The 26,389-nt window shown below is 38.3% G+C and overlaps 1 protein-coding gene across 2 annotated transcripts; it reads left to right on the top strand.

Annotated features, from left to right (window-relative positions):
• Nucleotides 1-65: 65 nt before the first annotated feature.
• On the top strand, nt 66-26,389 carry JKAMP (JNK1/MAPK8 associated membrane protein). Of its 2 annotated transcripts, none has more exons than XM_032875278.1 (7): nt 66-182; nt 2,618-2,709; nt 3,275-3,429; nt 11,000-11,206; nt 13,701-13,882; nt 17,472-17,548; nt 26,132-26,389. In XM_032875278.1, the coding sequence occupies exons 1-7, from the start codon at nt 179-181 to the stop codon at nt 26,348-26,350; spliced, it is 936 nt and encodes a 311-aa protein (XP_032731169.1). In that variant the 5' UTR covers nt 66-178; the 3' UTR covers nt 26,351-26,389. The 2 variants fall into 2 exon arrangements, with proteins under 2 accessions (XP_032731169.1, XP_032731170.1); XM_032875279.1 differs by having other exon boundaries at nt 76-182; nt 2,636-2,709.

Here is a 26,389-nt window from a genome sequence, read left to right as displayed (position 1 = left end):
TTCCCTCCGGGGCGGGGCGTCGTAGCAGAGACCGGAAGGGCGAGGGGGCGGGGCTCCGAGGTGGTCGCCCGGGTTACCAGGAGGCGGAGCCGCCGAGGCTGCTGTGGGCCGGATGTCCGGGCGCTGCTACCGTGGCGGCTGATCCCGGACCTCCTTCGGGGAGACCTGCAAGCGGCCAATGGGTGAGTGGTCCCCGAAGGGTCGGGAAGCGTTTGTCTTAGTCCCTGTCTCTTCCTCACGGTGGCGGCTTTGGGCTCTGCCCCGGCGGGCGGCCTGCGGATAGCGGCGCATCCTTGCCCCTTGCTCGCACAGCCTCGCCCGGTGTCTGGACTCGTCCTGGGGTTCGGGGTCGTCTCGTCCCCTCTCGGCCTGCGGAGGAGGCACGCCGTAGAGGGGAACGGGCTGTGTGTGCCAGGGCAAAATGCCAGGCCTTGGTCGTGTGAGAGAGGTCGCTTCGGTCCCTTTTAGTCCCTTTGTTTAGCATTCGTGAGGGTCGACTTCAAAATTTAAAGCGCGGGCGTTAGTAAGGCCAGTAAGGGAAGAGGAAGCTCCTTCGCTGCTGAAGTCGCCCGCTTGAGCATCAGGCGTTAAGTTTATAGGGCGCTTCACAAAGGGACAAGACCGTTGGAAAAAAGAAAAAAAAAGTCTTAATATTTTAGCCACCCTCCAGTGAAGGGAAAGGGAAGGGGATATCGAACGGACACCGGGAGCCGTAGTTTTGGTTGGTCCATGATGAGCTGTTTTCAGTTTATCATGGTGGTTTTCGGGCCTTGGGTTTTGAGAATTTCAGGTTATTCACATTCAGATGTATTTACTAAACACCTACTAGATGCAAAACACATGTGGAAGAAGCCTCCAGTTCTTTAACTTCTGTCTTCTCAAAAACTCTGAAACCGTTCATTTTTGTCCCTTAGTAGTTTAGGGCGTAGTGATTACAATTGATTAAGAATTAAATGCCAAATAAGGTGAAGAAGCCCATGGATTAAAAAAAATCAGGAACTTGGCAAAAGTGAAAATTTTAAACTTGAAACATTTTAGTTTGTGCTATTTCTATTGTTTCTCAGCAGCACAGGGAGAAAGAAATCAAAAGTCCACTTGAATTTGAAAGGAGAAAGGGCATTGTGGACCGAGCAGTCTCTATTGTGAATTCATGAAGAATTTGGGAAATTATTCAATAGTGAAAGGAAGGAAAAAGTCTTCTCTATCTTCCAGCTGGACTAAAAATTAAGTTTACATGAGACAGATTAACAGAAAAAAAAAAAAAGTTTTATGTGTTCATGGAGGCCTAGTTATGAAACCTGAGATCTAAAGAAATGACCAAGGCAGGCAGTTCTTTATACATTATCAACAAAGAGGCAATAAATTTGTGAGGAATTTACTGGAAAAGGAAAACAGGTGTTTGGGCTAAGGTAGTAGACTGGCAAAAAAGTAACAAGGTTTATTTCTGCAGCTTTTTTGACCTTAAAGTCATTATCACTGTTAATAAGGATATCTTTTTACTGCTTTCAGGGAGACAGAAGAGGTGTGAATGTCCTTGTCCCTGTTGTTTCTTAAGTAACTTTTATTTAAAATAATCAGTATTCCAAAGTGGCTCATTTTGGGAGCCTGCCCTTGGTCCCTACAATAGTCCTAAAATGCACAATTTTCCAGATTAATTCACATTTGACCACAGTTGTTTCAGATTTATTCTTCTCTAAGCTGTAGGTTCTTTGAGGGCAGGGACTCTTGTTATGTTGCTCTGTGGCTCTCTAAGAAGTTCCTAGCCAGGGAATCTGATACTTAATGCACGTTTATTGAATAAATGAATCCGTGAACGAAGGAAATTGGATGTCTCCGATGAAGAAAAAATAAAACACGTTTAATAACTTCTTGTTGTTGAGGCCAAAGACAATCTGTAGGCCCTGAGGTATTTTTTTGTGAAGAAAAGCTGCTTTTTATTTTGTCCAAGCCTTGAGAGCAGGGGGTTGATTCTAAGGTAGATATCAGTATCCCAGATACTGATCAGATGATGAAATTTTCTCCTGTCCTCAACAAACATGACCAAAGTTAGGACAATGTTGTAAGCTTTTTCTTAAGGTGAATTTATTTACTTTAAAGGCCTGGCCTTTATTTTGAAATTACGTCTTTTCTGCTTTTTTGGTATTAAAATGTGTTCTATTAAGAACGAAGGTGATACTGTGTGTGTGTGTCTTTGTGTATGTGTGTATGTGTGCATGTTCTGAGTGGGCAAAAATAAGGGGTGGTGATCCTCTGTTAGCTTTCTAATTAAAAAGTGGAAATGCAAAAGTCTAGTCCATCTAATCAAGGGGACTTACTGCCAGAGCCCCTGGAGGCATACTAGGTTAAGCTTTGAATTCTGGGGATAGATCCCGCTCTGCTGGTTGATGGCTCTTAACCATAAGCAATAGCATTAACAACAAGGTTTCAATATAACTTTCTGCAGTGACAAGGTGTAAAAGGGGAATTTTAGATTTTAAAAGTAAGTGCATCAAGACTTTTGTTAATCTGTATCTTTTTAACAACTGTGTTGAGATATTTCTTCCAGGTGCTTCAACTGTTATTACATTATTTTATAATCACAAAAGATGTTACTTTACTGGCATTTGTTTTTAAAAAGCTGTCGATATTCAACCAGCATGCCTTGGACTTTACTGTGGGAAGACCCTATTATTTAAAAATGGTTCAACTGAAATATATGGAGAATGTGGGGTAAGTCTTAACATTTCGATGTTGTTTTGTTGCTAAAATCTTTTTGCTTTTGAAATATTTTCACTTGTAGAATATCTTTTTTCTTCATTATACTCAATTTATAAAACTATGACACATTAATAAAATTCTTATTTGTGTTGTCATATTAATTGTAATACATCTTTCTTGACAGTCTCAACTAACATTTTTTTAAAACATAATTTTATAGTAATTTCTAATACTTATTAATGCTATAGTGCAGTGACTTGGGCAGTAAGTTAACATTAAAACTCCAGAATTTTTCTCTGTAATTATTTTTATGTAGCGTTATTAACTAAGTTTGTCATTTAATGTTAGTCAACTGTTTTAGTAACTTAGTAAAAGGAATCTTTTAAAAGAGTTTTATACAGATACATCAAATAAAATGTAGATGTATTTTACATATGCACTTTCTTTTTTATTTCTAAAAGATGCACATGTATACATGTTTAAACTGAAATGGGATGTCTTTATAGAATGACTTTGGGATATTAAGATAAATCCCTAAAATAGTATCTGTACAAAAAATATTGTTCTTATGTTATAGGTGTGTCCAAGAGGACAGAGAACAAATGCACAGAAATACTGTCAGCCATGCACAGAGTCTCCAGAACTTTATGATTGGCTGTATCTTGGATTTATGGCTATGCTTCCCCTTGTTTTACATTGGTTCTTCATTGAATGGTATTCAGGGAAAAAGAGGTTAGCACTTTCTATGAATGTATCTGGACCGACTGATGTTGGAATAATGATCATTTAGAAGACCTTATTAAATAATTGCGGTGAAACTTTTTGCTTTATATTCTGATGACTTTTGACTGTGGCAAGAAAACTTAAGGATAGGGCATGTCTTAGTAATTATAAAGGGAAATATCCTTTGTTTCACTCTAAATGATTAGGAAGGAATTTTTTTTCATTTCTTAATTACAATCTCTATGGGTTCTCTATAAAGAATTGGTTATGATTACAAACTGTATTGTTGGAGAACAAATGCTTTGTGATTTAATTTAATACTAGTAATCTAGTATAAAATTAAGATAATATGGCTGCAACCTAATTATGAAAACTGATACTAAAACATTAAAATCAACAAGCATTTATTGAGCCCTATGTTTTATGGTTAGATGATTGGGGAGGAGGTACAGAAAAAACTGATGTGGTTTATAATAATGAACTTCTCTAATTTTGTAGAGAAGACAAATGCATATGCAACTAATTATAAATCAATTTTAAAAGTGTATAAACAAAAAAAAGTATAAACGTGTTATGAGGGATGCCTGGGTGGCTCAGTGGGTTAGATGTCCAACTCTTGGTTTTGGCTCAGGTCATGATCTCGGGTCATGGGATCCAGCCCTGTGTAGGCTCTGTGCTCGGGGGCGGGGTGGGGGGGATTCTGCTTGAGATTCTCTCCCTCAGCCCTCCCTCAGCTTGCATGCACTCAAGCTCCCTCTCTCTCTCTCTTACGTAAATAGATACATCTTAAAAAAAAAAAAAAAAGGCATTATGACCAAAATGTTCTGAAATCACAAAGAATGGAAGAGATGAGTTGTGCCTGGTGTGATCTGAAAGACTTCAAAAAAACATTTTAGGCAGAGGAAATAGCACGAACAGTGGCATGGCAGTGTGAAATGTGTGCTGTGCTGCAGGTGGGACTGGAAGTAGTTGGGGTGGTCAGAGTGTGGATTGCACATCAAAGGTAATAAATAGGAGAGTGGGAAAAACAGGTTGAGGCCAGAATGTGAAGGTATGTTTTTCTGGCTGTGAGAAAGACTGTGCACTCGTGCAAGCAGGGGGAGGAGCAGAGGGACAGGGACAAGCGGACTCTGCACTGAATATGGAGCTTCGTGTGGGGCTCTGTTCCAGGACCCTGAGCATGACCTGAGCTGACACTGAGTCAGTGGCCTAACCAACTGAGCCTCCCAGGCACCCCCAGAATGGGAAGGTTCTTTGGTGAGGATGTGAAGTTTATACTGGGAATGAGCAGCCAAATTAGTACATTCAAGCCCTACCAGCCTTTAGTTCCTCCAACTTTTCTTTTGGTCCTTTCCCTTTCGCCAGCTCTTCTCTGCCTCAGATGCTCTCTTGTCCCCCTCAAATGCAGCTTTTTACCTAGCTGCCTTTTCCTTCAGATTTCAGTTTAAATTACTCCTAGTTGTAGAGACCTTCCCAGACCCAATTTAAAGTAGGTCTGCCCTCCTTTTTCCCTTTTTTTAAATAGTATTCTTCATTTTATTGTTTTTGTTTTGTATTTAGTAGTCAACACAATGTATAATTATGTTTGTTTCCTCCTACCTCCCAACTGGAAGTCCATGAGGGCAGTGGCGATCTCTGTTCTCCATGGAATTTCCAGAGACCAGCACAGCTGCTGGCACGTAACAGATGCTCATTTAGTATCTGCTGTGTGGATGATTTATTGGTGAAGGTTTTGGTTTATACATCACTGGCTGTATATTTTAGGAAGGTAACGTCTATAGAGAGTAGATGAGAGGCGAGGTATATTAGAAGGCTATTTGCAAGAAGTAGGGATGACCAGACTCCAGTAGTGTGAATGGGAATGGGAAGGATGGGCAGACATAATTAGAATTAGTAGTTTTCTGGATCCCACCTAATAAATCCACACTGATTATTTATATTGGAAAAGTATTGGTTTGTTTTCAGATGGATCCGTAAAAAAGGTTTTTTAAAAAGTACCTCTCATCTTGCTTTTAATTTCTGTTCTAGAATGATGAGAGACGAGGACAAGAAAGGAGACGTGATAAACTGAAAGCTGAAGTGGAGTAATTGCTCAGCTAGTTGGTTGGAACGTCTCAGCCATAAGCAGGGAAGTGATGGGGGTAGAGAGATGTACCTCACCAAATGCATTTGAATTAAAACATCAGATATGTTTTGAGGGAGAGTCTTGGAGCAGAGTGTGGGGTTGGGTTTGAGGGTAGAACAGAGGAGTGATTAGTTCTCAGGCAGGAAAGCAGGTGTGTTTAAAAAGAAGGAGTTTGCATAACTTAGGTATGCTTTGCCTAGGAAATTGACAGCAAAGAACACCAGAGCCATCTCTTGCATTTTCCAGAGATGTTGCCCTTACAATCAAGGAAGTAGAGGCCTAGCTGTCTGAGACTAGCCCAGTGTTTCTCAACATTTTATTCATTGTCACTTCCTTAAATAAGGAGCCTTTTCAGATACTTTTTTCCTGATTTCACCTACGCCCATGAAATTTTAATATCATCACTGTCTATGTCGTGTATGCACCTGTGTGCTATATATAACAAATGTAAGATTATTTTATCCCCAAGAACCAATTTTTGCCCTCTTAGGAGTGAAGTCACCCCTTGGGAATGCATTGGCCAGACTCTCATCAAAACTTTCCTTTCTGGTACTCTTGCTTTCCCCAGCGTGTAGTATTAAATTTGTTTTTCTTTAGGGCCAGGGCAAAGATAAGCAGAATTACATATTTTTATGCAGTATGGTCAGAAGCTGTGCTGCTTATGTGACTTGTTTTTATATAATTTATAACTTTTAGAATGTATTGAGCGGTCACTAGGGATGTTTGCAGTGTGCCAAATGCTGTGCTGCATTGCAAGATTCAGAGAGGACTGAAATGTGGCTGCTCCCAATCCGGTGGATGAAATAGACAAGCCATCACAGTGTTTGTGAGGTTCTGTAATAGAGGTTTATGCAGAGTTTTAAGGCTGGCATGAAGAAGAAAGAAATTAATTTTTCCTTCTCAGAATAGGGCGGTGTCACAGAAAAAACTGACTTTAAGCTGGACTTTGCAAAGTGAGTAGATTTTGACAGAAATTGAGGAAAAAGTCTATCATCAAGAAGAAGATGTGCCAAAGTATGGAGGCAAAAAAACACACAGTATAATGAAGAGGTGAGAGCTGAGGGTCCTGTGAGAGATGGGGACTAAATGAGACCAGGATAGAGAGTTGAGGCTACAGGAATCTTAGGAAGTATTCAAAAGACTCAAAATAACTTCCAGAGCTGATCTTGAAGGATGCACAGCTTGCCAGATGGGTGAGTGAAGGATGCCCACGTGTGTGGATGTGTGAGGAGAAAAGGAAAGTAGCATGGCTGGGAGGGGTGGAAAACAATGCTGGTAAGGGGTATTTTTCCTGAAAGACAGATGGAACTCAACGAGTAGTCTACTAAGGGGAGTTTTAGAATCCCAATTTTGTTCTGTAAAGATTGTGTGGTTGACTGCAGACAGTTTGAAAGGGGCACAATGAGAAGAGACAAGGTTACTAAAGTAATAGCAAGAAATGATGAGGTTGGGTTCTAAAAATATGAATTCTATAATGAAGCAAAATATTAGATTATATTATGTGAAATTATAAATGTTTGTTTACATATGCACTCTTTCCATCTGTGTAAAATCATGCAGGAATTCTTCCTACAATATGGGCTCATTAGGAGCTCCAAGCGACCCTCCTGTGGGAAATAACTGAAGTTTGGAAAAGACAAACTATTTAAGACCTTGCTGGTTTCACTGGAAGCAGGGGAGATCTCCAAGAATCCATTTTTAGAAAACACAAGCCAGGGACTCCTGGGTGGCTCAGTGGGTTAAGCCTGTGCCTTAGGCTCGGGTTGTGATCCCAGGGTCCTGGGATCGAGCCCCACATTGGGCTCTCTGCTCTGCGGGGAGCCTGCTTCCCCCCCGCCCCCGCCCCGCCTGCCTTTCTGCCTACTTGTGATCTCTGTCAAAAAAGTAAATAAAATCATTAAAAAAAAAAAAAAAAAAGAAAACACAAGCCAACCTTAAGCTGGGGCCAGAGTGACAAAGCAGACAGTGGGGGGGGGGTGCATTTCCTGTGGTTTATTGCGGACCACAGCAGGTCCTGAATCTGAGGCAGCCGGTGTGAAGCCTACACTCTCAAGAGGCTGGAGCCCAAGGTAGTGGTGGGCATGACTGCCGGCGAAAGCACAGATCCTCTTCGCTGGAAGGCTTCCCGCATCCTTAGTTTAGGCCCTAAGACTCTTACTCATTAATATCTGTGAATGACCTCATACTCCGTGATAACCAAATAAAATCAACACCATGACTGAGAGTGGGTAAACATAACAGACAGTATAGGTGTGCTTCCAAAGGACTGCAGATAATGGACTGTAGGCTACCTTGTAGTGCTTGAAGAAATAGAGGATACAGCCTCAAAGACCTCCAAGAGTCAACAAGAGGTTATTGAGAATGAACAAACAGGTTGGTTTAAAAAACGAAAGGAACTTCTAGAAATGAAATTTTTAAAATGGTAGGTCAATCAGTAGATTGAACAGTTGAAGATAGAATTAGTGAATTAGGAAATACATGTATCTGTGGACATTAGGAGATGGAGAGGAGAAGTGAGTTGGGGGAAATCGGAGGGGAGACGAACCATGAGAGACTGTGGCCTGAGACAAATTGAGGGTTTTGGTGGGGTGGGAGTTGGGTGAGCCTGGTGGTGGATATCGTGGAGGACACATATTGCATGGAGCACTGGGTGTGGTGCACAATGAATTTTGGAACACTGAAAAAAAAATTTAAAAAATAATGCAATGCTGAGAGAAAAGGAGATAGAAAATTTGAAATATACTAAGAGAAATGGAGCATAGAATGAGAAGCTGTAGTGTGTGTCTATAATCCCTGTAGGAATTCACCTAGGTTCAGTTAAACATTCAGACTACCAGAGGTAGACAACCCTAGGTCATACCAAGAACCAGTCTTGCCCAGAAGGAACACAGCTTGCCTACAGGGCAGCGTCAGCCTTTGAAGCAGTTGAGTTCAGCTGCAGGAAGATAAAGTCCACACGAGTGGGTGTGGGAGTCCAGGTTTAAGGTCTTATGCCCTAAAGGAGCCATTCTTTCTGAAACCTTTCCATAAGTATAGCTTCCAGAGCCCTGCTGGGGACGTGCCAATTACAAGAATTGCTGAACTCAAGAAAGCCAGACCATGGTGTCCCCATCAGATATTTATTCCTTATTTGTAGTTCTCCCCAGTCCCGGTACAGTCTACCAATCAAGGAGTTGTTCGTATCCTCAACAGTGTTACCTGGCAATAAAGTTGACATTTTACCCTTATCAGGCTTCTAGAGGAACTGAGCTAGTTAACTGAAAGTCAGAGTCTCCTGTGCAGAGGAAAAGTTTTATTAACTCTTTGTACATTGTTTCTAATCAGAGTCTTCAGAAAAAAATAGAGAAAATGAAGGAGAGTCAATATTTAAAGATACATTAGCTTTGGATTTTACAGACATAGTGAAAAACAGATTCGCAAAATTGCTCCTGGGGAAGCAAAACACATTCTAAGCAGAAGAAGTAAGAAATTCATACCTGTTCACGTAATTACCCTGCAGACCACCAAAAATAAGAGACCACATGGTGCTCTGGTTAGCAGCCCTCTTTGTGCTGACAGCTGGCATCTACTCCAGCCATATAGGCTGTTTTGAACACTGCAGCCCAGTCAAGCCTCTAGATGAGTGCATCCCAGATTGGTATCACATGGAACAGATAGGACTCCCCAGGTGAGCCCAGTCAGATCACAGACTGGTGAGAAATAATGAATGGTGGTTGTCAAACCACTAAATTTTGGTTTGCTATGCAGTGATAAACATTGTTCAGATAGAAAACTCAAAAGCATCTGTAGACTAGATAATAGAAATGGTAAGAGAGTTTAGTAAAGAGTCTGGCTGTAAGATAAATATATGGGATCTTTTATCTCCCTATATTTCATTTATAGTACCATGGTATTGTGAGATAGCTAAGACTGAGGTAGCTAAGCTACATTGGAGTCATATTGTGGAACATGACAAGCTAATTCTAAAATCTATATGGAAGTCCAAAGGCACAAGAATGGCCAAGACCACTGAAGGAGTAGAAGAATGTATGTAATACCAAGGATGATTGTCATATTCTTTTGTCTCAGGGATAAAATTGGACCCCAGGAACAAAATACAGAACCTAAAAACAGACCAGTAATCTCTGAAACTTGTATGGCAGAAGTGGCATGGCGGTTTGGGGGCTTGGGGGTGGGGTAGGAGGGACAGTAAACTACTCAGTAATGTGCTGCTGCTGGGACAGTTGGGATACCCAAGTGGGAAAATCTAGTCACACCCTACCTTAGATTATACACAGAAATCTATTCTAGGTGAGTGAAAGACTTAAATGTGAAAAGCAAAACCTTAAAATCTAGAAGAAAATATAGGTTAATATTTTTCTTGGAATAAGGATTTCTCAGAATATTAAAATGCTAACCAGAAATTTAAAAATTGATAAATTCTATTAAAATTTAGAACATCTGTTTATAAATATCACAAGAAAGTGAAAATTCAACCTTTAAATTGAGAGGAAGGCATTGACAACGTACTTAAAAAAGCAAATGCGGATAAATGATGGAATGGGCATGCAGTAGAATATTATATAGCAGTGAAAATGACTGAACTTTAGCTATAGGCAATGCCATGGATGAATCTTGGAAATGTAATTTCGAATGAAAAAAAATCTCAAGACAAATATCACTTTAATAGTGCTTAAAAATAGCCAAAACTTGGGGTGCCTGGGGAGCTCAGTTGGTTAAGTGTCCAATTCTTGGTTTCAGCTCAGGCCATGATCTCAGGATCATGAGGTTGAGCCCTGCGTCAGGCTCAACCTGTGTTCATGCTTAGCAGGGAGTCTGCTTGAGATTCTTTTTGCCTCCCCCACCCTCTCTTTCAAATAAGTTAATCTTTAAAAAAAAATAAGCAATACTAGACAGATTATGAAACATAATCTAATTGGAATAAAAACTTCAGAAAAAGTGATAAAGACAATTTAGTATAATGGTTACCTCTTTGGAGAGAGCCAGGAGTGGAGAATGAGGAAAGAACAGAGGTAAATGTAGGTTAATGTTGTAGTTTCTAGGTTAGATGATGAGCTTATAGTGTTTACTATATTATTACACTTTATAACTAATATATATCACACATAATCTTTTATGTGCTTTTGATATTTAAGATCATTTAAAATGCATAGATACTAAGACATTCTTAACAGTTTGGCAGGGCACTAAAGATACTTTCTGCGCTTCTGTACATTTAGATAGTACTGGCACCGTGTTATCTGGGATTTGTATCCCTTTTTAATATAGATGGTTAAACTCTTCAAGTGGTTTTTATGTTTGACATTTCTTAACCTATTTAGAAGATATTTTAGCTTCAGGATTTATCAGTTAAAATATCCTTTTAGAACCTGTATTTTGAAACATACAGGTTTTCTTAAAATCCATTGAAATCCTGAAAAGTTTCCGGTAATTGTGCTGCTTTTGCTTTCCTAGTTCCAGCGCACTTTTCCAGCACGTCACTGCACTATTCGAATGCACCATGGCAGCTCTTACCACCTTACTTGTGAGTGACCCCGTCGGTGTCCTTTACATCCGTTCCTGCCGAGTCCTGATGCTCTCCGATTGGTACACTATGCTTTACAACCCGAGTCCTGACTACATCACCACGGTGCACTGCACACATGAAGCCGTTTACCCACTGTAAGTATTTTCACAGACCGAAGATCACTTAGAAAATGATAACTATAGATTTTATTCATTTCAATAGGTTGAGTATTGAAGAATGGCTTCCAGGAACTGGGAGATATGCAGAGATGATTTTCTGCTCTTGAAGGATACACAGTCTAATAGATGGGAATAGAAATACATTTTGGTATAATACATGTTTTTATGAACATGTTTTTATGTTGGTATTGAAGTGTATATAAGCATTTCTAAAATAAGCGGCATTTGTTTCTTTAAAAGGGATTTATAAGGAAAACCTTCATGATATGCAACAGAGAAGCAGTATCTGACATAGAGGAAAGAGTATGAGTTTTAGGACTAAAAATAAGCTTGAGTTTGAATCCTGAGCTGCTGTGGTTAACATGATTGTGTTAAGAGCCTCTCATAACCTCCATTTTTCCCATTGGTAAAAATGGGAATAATGGTACCTTATAACGTGATTGTATTAAGTCTGCACATATCAGATACTATGTGCAGTGCTTACATACAGGAAGCACTTAATAAAGTAGTAGTTGGCATTGTAATTAGGGTGTTTGGGTTAGTGTTTTTTTTGGTTTTGGTTTTTTTTCCACAACTGATGTTTATAATTTCCATGAGAATGTTTTGTCTTAAAAATACCAAATTTGAGGCACCTGAGTGGCTTAGTCAGTTAAGTGGCTGCCTTCAGCTCAGGTCATGATCCCAAGGTCCTGAGATCGAGCCCTGCATCAGGCCTCCCTGCTCAGCAGGGAGTCTGCTTCTCCAAATCCCTCTGCCTGCTGCTCTGCCTACTTGTGCTATCTATCTGCCAAATAAATAAATCTTTAAAAAAAAATACCAAATTCATAAGATTCTGTATAATATTGTCCTAGACTACTTCGTTTTTAGAATTTCTCCTCGTGTTCATTTTGATGTGTTTTTCTTGGTAAAGGTGTAATAAAGAGTCTGGTATTGACATTCTTATATAGCAAGTTACCATTACATAATATGCTCAAGAAAACAGTCCTCTTTGTGCAGTTTCTTAAGCGTACTAAGTGTGAAAAGCACATTCACATATGTAAAAGGGTAATTTTAAAAAAAGTTCCAGATACAAAGGTATGAACATCTTTCCACCTGCCTACCATTAAGCCCTGTAAATTATTTATTTCCTGTATATATGCCATCTGTCCCTGTATATACATATAATTTACATGTAAGACTATATATAAATGACTAATAATGTGTTCTTGGTTGGTGTCATAGAGCTATAACTCTCAGCTTCGATTATTCTCTTCTCATATACTATCCAGGGGACTGCAGGACTTAACCTGGTCCTATTTAGAGAGCTTAAAAAGGGAATCAGATATCGTATATAACCATTTTATTAAAAAAAAAATCAGACTCACTTGCTGGTCACATATATAAATGTTTTTTATACTATCTATAAAGCATATAGTAGGAAAGTCAATAAATACTAAGATTAGAACAGAGATGGCAAATAGATGCTCTCCATCCTCATTCTGTGGCCACATCCTTACACAACTTCATTGATCAGGATATGATCACCATCTTTGAATTAAGTAGGTTTTTTTTTTTTTTTCTCAGCAGCTTTTCCAGTAGTCACTGTGCAGTGGCCTTTTTTTATTAATCATACACAACAGTGGTTTTTGAAAATTAAGAGATTTTATGGTATCAACACTGGGTTTATTCATATTTACTTTACATATTGTTTACTGGGGCTAAACTTTTCAAAAAGCAGCAGAACTACCCAGGGCACCTGGCTGGCTCAGTCAGAAGAGCATGCAACTCTTGATTTCAGGGTTGTGAGTTCAAGTCCCAGGTTGGGCATAGAGATTACTAAAAAAAAAAAGACTTAAAAAAGAAAAGGCTACAGGACTACCAAAAGTTATAGAAATTTTTTTTCTTTTGTGAGTCAACAAAAAGTGATGGCATAAAATTATCATTGGAACACTATTACATTGACTAATGGAGGTTATTTTCTCCATTGGTGTATATATAGCCTAGTTCCTTACAAATTGAGAAATACCAGGATACTTTACTCTAATTGTAGTTTTGAGGGGAACTTGATTAGATGAAACATGGAAAAGCATGTAAATTTCTATTATTAGAAACTTACTATAAAAATGTTTACAATACTGAAACCTTATGAATTAATAGGTTGACTTAATACACTTTTAAAATCTTTTTTAGCATCTTTGTTTTTTTTTGTTTTGTTTTTTTTTTTTTAAAGATTTATTTATTTATTTGATAGAGAGATCACAAGCAGGCAGAGAGGCAGGCAGAGAGAGAGGAGGAAGCAGGCTCCCTGCTGAGCAGAGAGCCCGATGCGGGGCTCGATCCCAGGACTCCGAGATCATGACCTGAGCCGAAGGCAGCGGCTTAACCCACTGAGCCACCCAGGTGCCCTTTTTTAGCATCTTTGATTTTAAATTGATCAGTAGCTATTTTAAAACTTATTCTCCGTGTTATGATTCCTTGTTCTATTTTACAGATACACCATTGTATTTATCTATTATGCATTCTGCTTGGTATTGATGATGCTACTCCGACCACTTCTGGTAAAGAAGATTGCCTGTGGGTTAGGAAAGTCTGATCGATTTAAAAGTATTTATGCTGCACTGTACTTCTTCCCAATTTTAACTGTGCTTCAGGCAGTTGGCGGAGGCCTTTTATGTAAGTTTGATGGGTCAAGTCAATGAAATATATTTATTTTTATGTGTGATAAACTATTTTCTCTAAGTATAATTTTGGATCTTTTTCTTCAAAATAGTTTTTTTTTTTAATCCTTGAAAATACATATTTTTGCTAAAACATTATCAGTCTTATAAAAAACGTAAAAAAATGGGCTTCTTGGAATGGAATGTTCTCAGACGAATCAAAGCTGATTTCTGTTTAATGAATACTTTGAATCTGAAGCTTTGAACCTAAGTAGGAATATTTTTAAAACCTGAGTATAAATTAAAAAATAAGAACTTGTTTTTACATATAATATATAGAAACTACTGTTTGATAATATATACTAACATATATTATCCTTAAGTTATGTCTTCAGTTTTGTTGTTTTGTTTTTTTTTTATGTCTTCAGTTTTTGAGTTCCTTAATCAAAGCTTTTTAGGTACAATAAAAGAATCCTCAGTGTATTCTTTATTTTAATATAGCTGTTCGTTTATTCAGTAACTATGTAGACTGAATTGTGACTCAAAAGAAGAATAAGAGAAAGTTTGGTGTTAAAGGATTGACATACTAGTAAGAAAGCTATAAGTAGCGGAGAGAATGTAGTATAGTACTTACTTGAATATGTGACACTGAATATTGCAGGGCTGTTAGATGCCATCTTTTATATGAACCCTACCGGGTTACAGAGGACAAGGCTTCTGGCCTAAAGGAACTAGGCAAGATTGGCATCATAATGTAGCATGGTAATGAATTTGGTTCTGGAGGAGGATAGCACTGTGAAGGTAAGGCCAAGGGAAGTGGAAACTGGAGACTAGTCAGAGGTCTGTCATCCCTCATATTCTAGTTTACTGATACATTGTTTCAGTTGGCCTACATAATACTTGAAAATGTATAGGTTCCTTCTAGCTCCTACCATTCCCCATTTTCTTAGATTTGGCCCACTTCCCTTATTCACCTGCTTGGCTGGCCTCTGGAGGTGTTTGAGGTTGCTATTCTTGCTCTCGGGAATAGAGACCTACTCTTTAAGGATTTTAGACGGCAGAGTGACATACCTAGGTTTGCATTTTGGATAGAGAACTTGGTAGCAGTGTGGAGGATGGATTGGTGGGGGGGGAGGACCTGGAGGATCAGGTAAGACGTTATTGCAGCTAGCCAGGTCGGACTGGCCTAAAGTAGAGAAGCACTGGAAATGGAGAGTATTTTGAAGATAGAGTTAACTAAACTAGGTAACTGATTAAATACACGGGTGAGGGAATAGGAGAATATGATCGAGTAGCTTTCTGACTTAGTAACTGGTAAATAGAGCAACAGAAGCAGTTATTAGAAGAAGCAAATAAAATAGGTTGATGAGGAGTGAATCTGGTTTTAGCTGTTCATGGAATATTCACTAAAGTACAGGTAATTATTTATACCAGTCTGGCACTTAGGAGAGCTGTCTAGGTGGGAAGGATTTAGGAATTGTCAGCCTCCACCCTGTGTCCTAGACTACAACTGGTGCTGTTGTGCAGAACCTCTTGAGGGGAAAAACTGTGGAAAGTGGGTCAGGGTTTAGGAAGTTAACCCAGGGAGACTGCCAGACCCCACTGCTTCATATATGTGGCTGCCGATATTGCAAAATGCTTTGTCCCACAGAGACCGTCAGATCATTTTGTTAACAAGCCTCTGCTCAAAACACATTCATTGTGAGGATCAAGGAGTTAGTGTTCGTTTGCACTAAATGTAAATGTATGCAGTCTGCTGAGAGTAGTCAGAGATCATACCAACTTGTAATTTTATGGTATTGGAAAAAAAAGTAAATAGATGATTTTGGTTTGTTGGGGTATCTTAGTCACTTCAGACTGCTATAAAAGTACCATAGACGAGGTGGCTTGCAAACAACAGAAATTTTTTTCTCACAGTCCTGGAGAATAGGAAGTCCAAGAGCAAGGCACCCGCAGATTTGGTGTCTGGATAAGAGCCCACAGTGTCCTCATGTGGCAGAAGTCGGGGGTAGAGGGCTCTCTTATGTAAACGCACTATTTTCATTCACAAGGGCTCTGCCCTCATGTCCTGATCACTTCCCAAAGGCCTCACCTCCAAATCCCAACACATCGCAAGCTTAGGATTTCAGCAGAATTTTGGGGCACACAAACATTCTGTTCATAACAAGGAAATAGAGATGTCTGAGCAAAGTAGAGCAGCAAGCAGCTTCTGGTAGCTTAAGATACCTGTGTCTAGGGAGAGAGACCCTGGATTTATTAGGAAGAGGTCTGTGACAAATTTTACCTCCTTGGAATTATTATTGAAGCCAATTTTTAAGTGTGATCTGCATCCGAACCACTAGAAGAACTAAAATGCAGATTCTCAGGCCTTACCCTTGGGCCTAGTTGCTCAAAATCTCAAATTATTTTACACCTTAGAGTAAGAACCATGCCTGAGCCCAAGACCACCCTCTACTACCCACAAGTTTAGGCCTTGCTAGAAACTTCCTTTCCCTCTTTTTAAACATAGATGGCTTTTTACTACTCAGTCTTAAATTTGTAGCAGTAGCAATATTGTTTATAAATTAAATGAGGTTTTTTTTGAATGGTTGGTTGAGGACCTAATCGCTGTCTGTGAAGTAAAAGATGGTAAATGTCAAATAAGGCATTCAGTTATTTAGTAAGTTGGAATTGGGCCTGTATAGATAAGTCAGAATTTCTGGCTTCTGCTTTCTGAATTAACATTTGAAATTTTTCCAAATGGGTTCCACTGCGATGCAGAATGATTAGTGGTTTCATAAATTGAACTTGTTTTAAAATAATTATATGAAAAATAATTCATGATTTTATTCTCAATTTGTTCATTTGTTTTAGTGTGCTATAAATTGAAAACATTTTAAGAGAAAAATAGTTTTATAAGGAAAAGTTTTGCTTGAATTAGAAATATCTAGAATTTTGACATAACACTGAATGCTCCGTTTGTCCTTTGAGGTTTATTGACACTGAACTTTTCTAAAGAGTTATTAAAACTGTATAGATCTTCTCAACCAGTGTCCTCCATCTGGACCACAAAACAAAATTATTTGAGTAATTACTTTCTCAGTCCTCCCAAGTTTGGTACATACTAGTGATCTAGAAGCACAGACAGAAGTTAATTCTTTACATTCAATGGATGCCTCAAGGTAGGGTCTTCAAAGCTGGACCAAGGATAGTTTTACTTTTTAAAAATTACAATTTACAATTTAAAATACAATTTACAATTTTAAAATTAAAAAAAATAATTCTTAACATATGAAAATTATGTGAAATTTGGATTTTATTACCCCTAAAATTTTGTTGGAACATAGCCACACCCATTCATTTCTGGATTGTCTGGCTGTACCCACTGCAGCAGGGATTTGCGTGATGGAGACAGTCACTGGGTGGCCCACAAAGCCAAAAATATTTACTGTCTGGCCTTTTACAGAAAGATTGCTGACCCCTGCCTTAGGGCATTAGGACTTAAGTCTCTCACAGGACTGGTTGAGAAAGTTTTCACTATGAGGAGAATTATGCTGTTTGAATTTTTTTGATGGTTTATTCAGAAAATTTGTTTAATTTTCAATACCAATGTTTGTTTTTTTCAGATTATGCCTTTCCATACATTATATTAGTATTATCTTTGGTTACTCTGGCTGTGTACATGTCAGCTTCTGAAATAGAGGTAGGAAATCTTTTTTTCCTTTGTTAAAGGTTTTTTTGATTGATTTTTAATTTAACAACTGAATAGGAGAATAGTACATATGATATGGTACAGCTGATTGATTTAGGAATGGCTATTTGATATGGCACTCAGTAGCTGTTAGCATGTTAAGTTTATGAAAGGTTGTATATTGGACTGTATTTGCTTGGGAAATTCATGCAGTGGTAGACTCAACTATCCAGCATGTTGGAGAAAAACCAATCATATCACATAACTTACAAACATAGAAAATGTTTAATTATTGAAATGTTGAAAGTTATTAATACTGTTTTGAAGGAAACATGAAATGCTTTATTGTATGTAGAACTAATTTTACACTTTATTTTACATTGGCAACACTGACAGTCATCAGTAATTATATATACATTTTGTACTCAATTTTCTTCCCAACTTTATTGATTATGGATGTTTTTTTACTATTGCACTCTAATATTTTGGTGATTTGGAAATAATGTCATAGTCACATTAGTTTTGACCCTGTTCCTGTTTTGTGATCTCCATCTTCTGCCTCTTTTTAGTATTTCAGTGGAAGGCCACTGTTAGAACTCTTTGATTTATTCCTTTAACTTGAAAGGAATAAAAGTGTTGCTTGCTAACCTAGTGCCTTGGCACAGTCTTCAGGTGCTGTACTACTGTTGGTAAGGTGTGTGATTTCTCAGAATTCTTTCGTAAATAAGTTCAACCCAGGGGAAGTAAGTTGTTATCTACTTTGGAGTCATTGCTGTTGCTCTTTTTTCTTTTACATTAGTGAAAGAATGAGAGGGAATGACTTTCAACCAGAATAATAGTAGAGGAACTAGACAGAATATTTTTATGGTGATTTACACATTTTCTTTTGTATACTGTCTCCATTTCTGCTTTGTAATCCTTAATCAACATACAACATTTTTAAAGAAGATAAGCAGATTCATTTTTGAGGGAGAAATGATTGGATATTTCAATAAAATGAAGTTTTCGAATTTTTGTTATCTATAACTACCATGGATAGTTAAACTAGCTTGAAACTGATCTCTCTGCTCTAGGAATCTCTCCTATATAAAATGTTCATGTACTTCAAGTAGCACTTTGTAATGAATCAGAAATAGGGAAAAGAAAAATCTAGTTCTAGGTGAGTTAGTCATTTAATAAGAGAGAGTTGGTAACCTTCCGCAAGTTACATTTTAGTGTGTTTATAGCACCTTTAGATATTACTTTTATAATCACTTGTTCCCTCCAATTTCTACATATTAGAAAGCTGTTCAAAGATTAAAGGAAATCAGGCTGTTCACATGTCATTTGTGCTCCTTTTTAATTATCCAGGCAGCAGACTCCAAGAATACTAAGAGTGAGGAAGCTGGGTGTATATACCTCCTCCTTCCTGCCTATAAGACTCAGCTACAGTGGATCAGGGCAGGAAGAAGGCACATCATGTGGAGTTCCCTTCTGGTTCATATCTCTCAGAAGAAACTGTAGTGTTTCCAGGGTTAAATGGTGGTGTGGACTAGAATTGAGAGACATGGGGTCCTGTTTTGGGGCTGCCCCTGATTGTTTATTATGGCTGTCGGAAGCCTCAGTTTCCTCATCTGTAAAGTGTAGTGATTAGACTGAATGATTTCTTGGGTCCTTTTTAGGTCAAACATTGTGTGATTCTGAGATTATTGTGTGGAAACAGTACATTTTATTTTTATTGAAGTATTAACATCAGTGTTATGTTAGTTTCAAGTGTACAGTATAACAATTCTGTACATTACTCTATGCTCATGATTTGTGTACTCTTAATCCCCTTTTTTCACCTACCTCCCCTCTCGTAATCACCAGTTTGTTCTCTGTATTTGAGTCTTTCTTCTTTTTTTTTTCCCTTTTTATCCTTTGTTTCTTAAATTCCACATTATGAGTGAAATCATATGGTATTTGTCTTTCTCTCATTGACAGATTTCACTTAGCAATATACCGTCTAGGTCAATCCATATTGTTGCAAATGGCAAGATCTCATCCTTTCTTATGGCTAAGTAATATCCCATTGTTTATGTGTACCACACCTTTATCCATTCATCTGTCTATGGACACTTGGGTTGCTTCCATCATCTTGGCTATGTAAATAATGCTGTAATAAACGTGGAAGTGTACATATCTTTTCAGATTAGTGTTTTCATTTTCTTTGGGTAAATACCCAGTAGTGGATTTTGGTAATTCTATTTTTAATTTTTTGAGGAACCTCCATACTGTTTTCCACAATGACTGCACCAGTTGGCATTCCCAGTGCACAAGGGTCCTTTTTCTCCACATCTTGACCAACGTGTGTTCTTGTGTTCTTGATTTTAGCTACTCTGACAAGTCTAAGGTGATATCTCATTGTAGTTTTGATTTGCATTTCCCTGGTGATTAGTGATGTTGACCATCTTTTCCTATGTCTATTGGCCATCTCTAAGTCTTTCTTGGGAAAACTGTTCAAGTCCTCTGCCCATTTTTTAAAATCAGATCAAATTAAGTTGAGTTGTAGAAGTTATAGGATATACAGATGTTGAGTGTTGGGTGTTGAGTTGTAGAAGTTATAGGATATACAGATATATGCATATCTGTATTAATTTATACACACACACACACATATATAAAATATACATCCATATTAACCCCTTATCAAATATATCACTTGCAAATATCTTCTCCCCTTCATTAGATTGCCTTTTTGTTTTGTTGATGGTTTCTTTCACTATGTAACAGCTTTTTATTTTGGTGTAGTCCCAATGCTTTGCTTTTGCTTCTGTTTCCCTTGCCTGAGGAGACCTACGTAGCCATTGTCAAATTACTGCCCATTTTGTTCTAGGAATTTTATGGTTTCAGTTCTCATATTTAGGCCTTTAATCTATTTTGAGTTTATTTTTATGTATGGGTAAGGAAGTGGTCCGGCTTCATTCCTTTGCATGTAGGTGCACAGTTTTCATATAGCCATTTATTGAAGAGACTGTCTTTTCCCCATTGTGTATACTCTTGCCTCCCTTGTCCTAGATTATTACTATATGCATGGGTTTATCTCAGGGCTTTCTATTCTGTTCCGTTGATCTATGTGTGTCTTTCTGTGCCAGTACCTTACTGCTTTGATTACTGCAGCTTTGTAGTATGTCTTGAAATCTGGGATTATCATAACTCCAGCTTTGTTTTTCTTTCTCAAGATTGCTTTGGCCATTTAGGATTTTTTTTTTGTGGTTCCAAACAAATTTAAAATTATTCTACTTCTGTAGAAAATGTTGCTATTTCGATAGGGATTGTATTACATCTGTAGATTTCTTTGGGTGGTATAAACATTTTAACACGGGGCTTCCAGTTCATGAGCATGGAATTTCCATTTGTTTGTGTCACCTTCAGTTTCTCTCATCAGTGTTTTATAATTTTCAGAGTACAGGTCTTCTGCTTCCTTGGTGTATTTGTTTGTTTGTTTGTTTTGTTGTTGTGTTTTAAAGATTTTATTCATTTATTTGACAGAGAGACAGTGAGAGAGGGAACATAAGTAGGGGGAGTGGGAGAGGGAGAAGCAGGCTACCCGCTGAGCAGAGAGCCCAATGCAGGGTTTGGTCCTGGTACCCTGGGATCATGACCTGAGCCAAGGGCAGACACTTAAAGACTGAACTACCCAGGTGCCTCTCGCTTCCTTGTTTTAGTTTATTCCTAGATGTTTTATTATTCTTGTACAATGTAAATAGGATTGTTTAATTTCTCATTCTGCTACTTTGTTATTAGTGTATAGAAATTCAACAGATTTCTGTTCATTAATTTTGTATCCTGTGACTTCATTGAATTCATTTATCAGTTCTGGTAGTTTTTTGGTGGGGTCTTTAGGGTTTTCTATATATAGTATCATGTAATCTGCAAATTGTGGAAGTTTTACTTCTTCCTTACCAATTTGAATATCTTTTGTTTTGTTGTTTTTTCTTGTTTCTGTGGCTAGAACTTCTAGTATTCTGTTGAAGTGGTGAGAGTGAACATCCTTTCCTTGTTCCTGATCTTAGAGGAAGAGCCCTTGGTTTTTCAGCATTTAGTAAGATATTAGCTGTGAGGGTTTTATATACGGCCTTTACTATGTTGAGGTTCCTTTCCCCTAGACTTACTTTGTTTGAGAGGTTTTTATCACAAACAGATGTTGTGCTTTGTCAGAAGCCTTTTCTGCATCTGTTTAGATGATGCTATGATTTTTATCCTTTCTCTCATTAACGTGATGTATCATATTGATTGATTTGCCAATATTGAACCACCCTTGCAACCTGGAATAAAACCCACTTGATTGTGGAGAATAATTTTTTTTAGTGTATTGTTCCATTTGGTTTACCAATATTTTGTTTAGGCTTTTTGCATCGATGTTCATCAGAGATAACTGGCCTGTAGTTTCCCCTTTTTTTGTGGTGTCCTTATCTGATTTTGTTACCAGGGTAATGCTGGCCTTGTAGAATAAATTTGGAAGCTTTCCTTCCTTTTCTATTTTTTGGAATAGATTGAGAAGAATGGGTATTAGTTCTTTTTTAAATGTCTGATAGAATTCACCTGTGATGACATCTGGTCTTGGGCTTTATTTTGTTGGGAGTGTTTTGATTACTGATTCCATTCCTTTAATAATAATTGGTCTGTTCAAGTTTTCTATTTCTTTCTGATTCACTTTTGAGAGGTTATATGCTTCTAGGAATGTATCCATTTCTTTAAAGTTGTCCAATTTATTGGCATGTAATTTTTCATAATAATATTCCCTTAACATCCTTTGTATTTCTGTGGTGTCAGTCATTTCTTCTCCTTTTCTGGTTTTATTTGAGACCTTTTTTTCTTGCTGAGTCTGGCTAAAGGTTTATCAATTTTGTTGATCATCAAAGAGCCAGCTCGTGTTTCACTGATCTGTTCAATTTTCTCTTTCTTTCCTTTTCTTTTTCTTCCTTCCTTCCTTCCTTCCTTCCTTCCTTCCTTCCTTCCTTTCTTTCTTTTGCCTTATTTCATTTACGTCTGCTGTAATCTTTATTATTTTCTTCCTTCTACTCGTTTTGGGCTTTGTTCTTTCTCTAGGTCCTTTAGTGGTAAGGTTACTTTGTTTGAGATGTTTATTTCTTGAGGTAGGCCTCTGTTGCTATAATCTTTCCTTTTAGAACAGCTTTTTCTGCATCTGAAAGATACTGAACCACTGTAGTTTTCATTTGTCTCATGTATTTTTTTATTTCCTCTTTGGTGTCTTGGTTGACCCATTAATCATTTAGTAACGTGTTAGTCTCCATGTATTTGTGTTCTTTCTAGACTTTTTCTTGTGATTTCTAGTTTCATCCCTTTGTGGTTGGAAAAGATGCATGATATGATTTTGTTCTTTTTAAGTTTGTTGAGACTTGTTTTGTGGCCTAACACGTGATCCATTCTGGAAAAGATCCCATGCACACTTGAAAAGAATGTGTAATCCACTGTTTTTGGATGGAATGTTTGAATATATCATTTAGGTCCATCTGGTCTGATGTCATTCATAGCCATTGTTTCCTTTTTGATTTGTCTGAATAATGTATCCATTGATGAAGTGGAATATTAAAGTCTCCAACAATTATTGTATTACTGTTAGTTTCTTCCTATCTGTTAATAGTTGCTTTATGTATTAGGTGCTCCCTTTTTGGGTGCATAGATATTTATAATTGTTCTATCCTCTTGTTGAATTGTTCCCTTTATAATTATGTAGTTATCTCTTGGTACACTCCTTGTTTTAAAGTCTATTTTGTCCCATATAAGTATTGCTAACCCAACTATCTTCTAACTTCTGTTTGCGTGATGTGTTTTTCTGTCCCTTCACTTTCAAACTTGCATGTGGGTTTAAGTCTGAAGAAAGTCTGTTAAAGGCAGCACTTAGATGGATTTTGCTTTTGTTTTTTTATCCATTCCGTACCCGGTCTTTTGATTGTAGCATTTAGTCCATTTATACTCAAAGTAATTATTGATAGGTATGTACTTATTGCCATGGTTACTTGTTTTACTGTTATTTTTTTAATTCTCTGCTCTTTTTTCTTTCCTGTGGTTTGATGCCTTCAGTGTTATGCTTGGATTCCTATCTTTTTGTGTACATTTTATAGGTTTTTGATTTGTGGTTACCATTACATTCATTTATAACTTCTTATATGTATAGCAGTCTGTATTAAGTTGTGGGTCACTTTCGTTTGAATCCATTCTAAAAGCACTAAATTTCTACCCTCCACCCCTGCCATGTTTTATGTATATGTCGTCATACTCTACATCATTTTGTCAGTCCCTTGACTGATTTTTATAATTGATTTTACTGTTTTTACATTTTACTCTCCATAGTGGTTTTATATGTGGTTAATCTTTTTTACATGTTTGCATTTACCAGTGACATTTTTTCCTTTTATAGCTTTCTTACTCCTTATTATGGGTTGTTTTTTTTTTTTTTTTCACTCAAAGAATTCCCTTTAACATCTCTTGTAAGGCTAGTTTAGTGGTTAGGAAAACTCCTTTCTCCTTCAGTGCTGCATTAACAGTCTTGCTGAATAGAGTATTCTTGGTTACAATTTTTTTTCTTTAACCATTTTGAAAATATTGTGCCATTCCCTTCAGGCCTGCAGAATTTTTGCTGAAAAATCACCGGATATGGTCTTAAGGAGTTTCCTTTATGTGTAATTGCTTTCTTTTCTCTTGCTGCTTATACAATCTCTATCGCTTTTTCCATTTTAATTATTGTGTCTTGGGTTTTGTTACGTGCTGTCTGTGCTCCCTGCATCTGGATGTCTGTTTTCTTCCCCAAATTAGGGAAGTTTCAGCTTTTATTTCTTCAAATAAATTTTCTGCACCTTTTCTTTCTTTTCCTTCTGGGATCCCTATTATGTGACTATTGTTATGCTGGATGGTGTCACTTAACCTGTTCTCCTTTTTTAGTACATTTTTTTGTTCGCTGTTCAGGTTGGAGCTTTCCGTTACACCAGTCTTCCAGATCACTGAGCTGTTCTTCTCCCTTCTCTATTGATTCCCTCTAGTGTAGTTTTCATTTCAGTTATTAGTTCTTCATTTCCAGCTGGTTGTGTTTTATATTTTGTGTCTCTTTATTGAAGGTCTCACTGAGATCCTTCGCTCAATTATGACCACTACTTTGTCAGGCATGTTGCTTATCTTTCCTTCGGGGCTTATTCCTTGGTCTCCTCATTTGTCTAACTCTGTTTCTTTCCTTTGTATTAGAAAAGTCAGCTACATCTCCTGATCTTGAAAGAAGGGGTCCTGTGGCACAGTGCTGCCATTCACCAGAACCAGGCACTGCGAGGGTACCTCCTCTGTGGGGTACATGGGCCTTGCTGTTGGGGCTGTGTCAGTCCAGTCAGCTGCAGTGGCTTCTTCCTTCATCTGCTCAGGGCATACCAGGCAGGGTTTGGTGCCTGTGCCGTGAAGGTGTCCGTCTGGGGCCCCCGAGGGCCTGTAGTTGGGCAGGATTGGCAGTCAGACCAGATGCCTGTCCCCCTTCTGTGTGTTGGGCTGCAGTTAAATCATTCTCCAGGGTTAACCTCACCCTTCCCTGTCCCCTGAGAGGTGTTCGCAGGTCGGTGGGCCTAGCAATCACACCAGATGCTTGTCCCCATCTGTCTGTTGCAGCTACCATGGCACTGATCAGCAGGGTACTTCCTCTGCACTTTTGGTTATCAGGGCAGGAGCCGCTTTGGAGTGGCGCCATCTCTCCGGGGGTTGCTTGCAGAGTGCGTGGGGGCAGGAGGGACACCTGCTGAGTGCATCCAAGAGAGCTTGGGCTGGGTGTGGCGGTAGCAAGCTAGGTGAAGAGTGTTCTGCTGGTTCCTGCAAGTGTCTGGGTATCGAGGTCAGGGAATGTGCTAGCTCTTTTGTTCTTGGATAAGTTTCCTAAAGATCCCTGCCCCTACTGTGAACGTTCTGAACTTAGTAAATCTCCTTCACATACACCCCTGGTGCTTTTCAAACTGCTGCTTCTATGCTGTATTTCTGTTAGGTTGTTAGGCTGGCTTTTTTGTTTTCTTTAAATTCTAGTTAGTTAACCTCTAGTGTAATACTGGTTTCAGGAGTAGAATTTAGTGATTCATCACTTACCTATTATGATGGCTCTTTAATGGCTGGAGTACTCAGTTTCTCTGTTATTTTCTGGCTCTCCTGGAGCTAAGGGCCCCTGATTGCAAAACAACAAAAACAAAAACCTCTTAAGTAAGGCCCACTGGGGGACTCCTCCTCGCGGTGCTGGACCCCCGTGACTAGGACTGCTGGTGTAGGGTCTGATCCTTGGGCTTCTTGTGGTTAGTCTCTCTCAGCGCTTGGTTCCTAACCATCACTCCACCCTTCTTACCCTTTTCAATGTGGCTTCCTTTCTATAACTAACTGGGGGAAGTCTTCTGCTGCCAGTCTTTGGGTCATTTTCAGAGTGAGTTGCATTGATGTGTGTTATCTCATTTGTATCCATGGGATGAGGAGAGCTCAGGATCTTCCTATTCTGCCATTTCCCAACAAATAATACATGTTAAATTATAACATAATAAATTATCTAGCTTATTCAGCCCAATAACTTGTATTTGTCTTTTCTTTTACAAAATTATATAGAACTGCTATGATCTTCTGGTGAGAAAGAAAAGACTTATTGTTCTCTTCAGCCACTGGTTACTTCACGCCTATGGAATAATATCCATTTCCAGAGTGGATAAACTCGAGCAGGATTTACCCCTTTTGGCTTTGGTACCTACACCAGCTCTTTTTTACTTGTTCACGGCAAAATTTACTGAACCTTCACGGATACTCTCTGAAGGAGCCAACGGACACTAAATGTAAAATATCAAAAAACCTAAAAAGTGTTCTTAGTTA

Source organism: Lontra canadensis, unplaced genomic scaffold (genome assembly GCF_010015895.1).
Source record: "Lontra canadensis isolate GAN:19392208 unplaced genomic scaffold, GSC_riverotter_1.0 scaffold55, whole genome shotgun sequence".
Taxonomy (NCBI): Eukaryota; Metazoa; Chordata; class Mammalia; order Carnivora; family Mustelidae; genus Lontra; species Lontra canadensis.
This window is presented reverse-complemented; position numbering and strand designations above follow the sequence as displayed.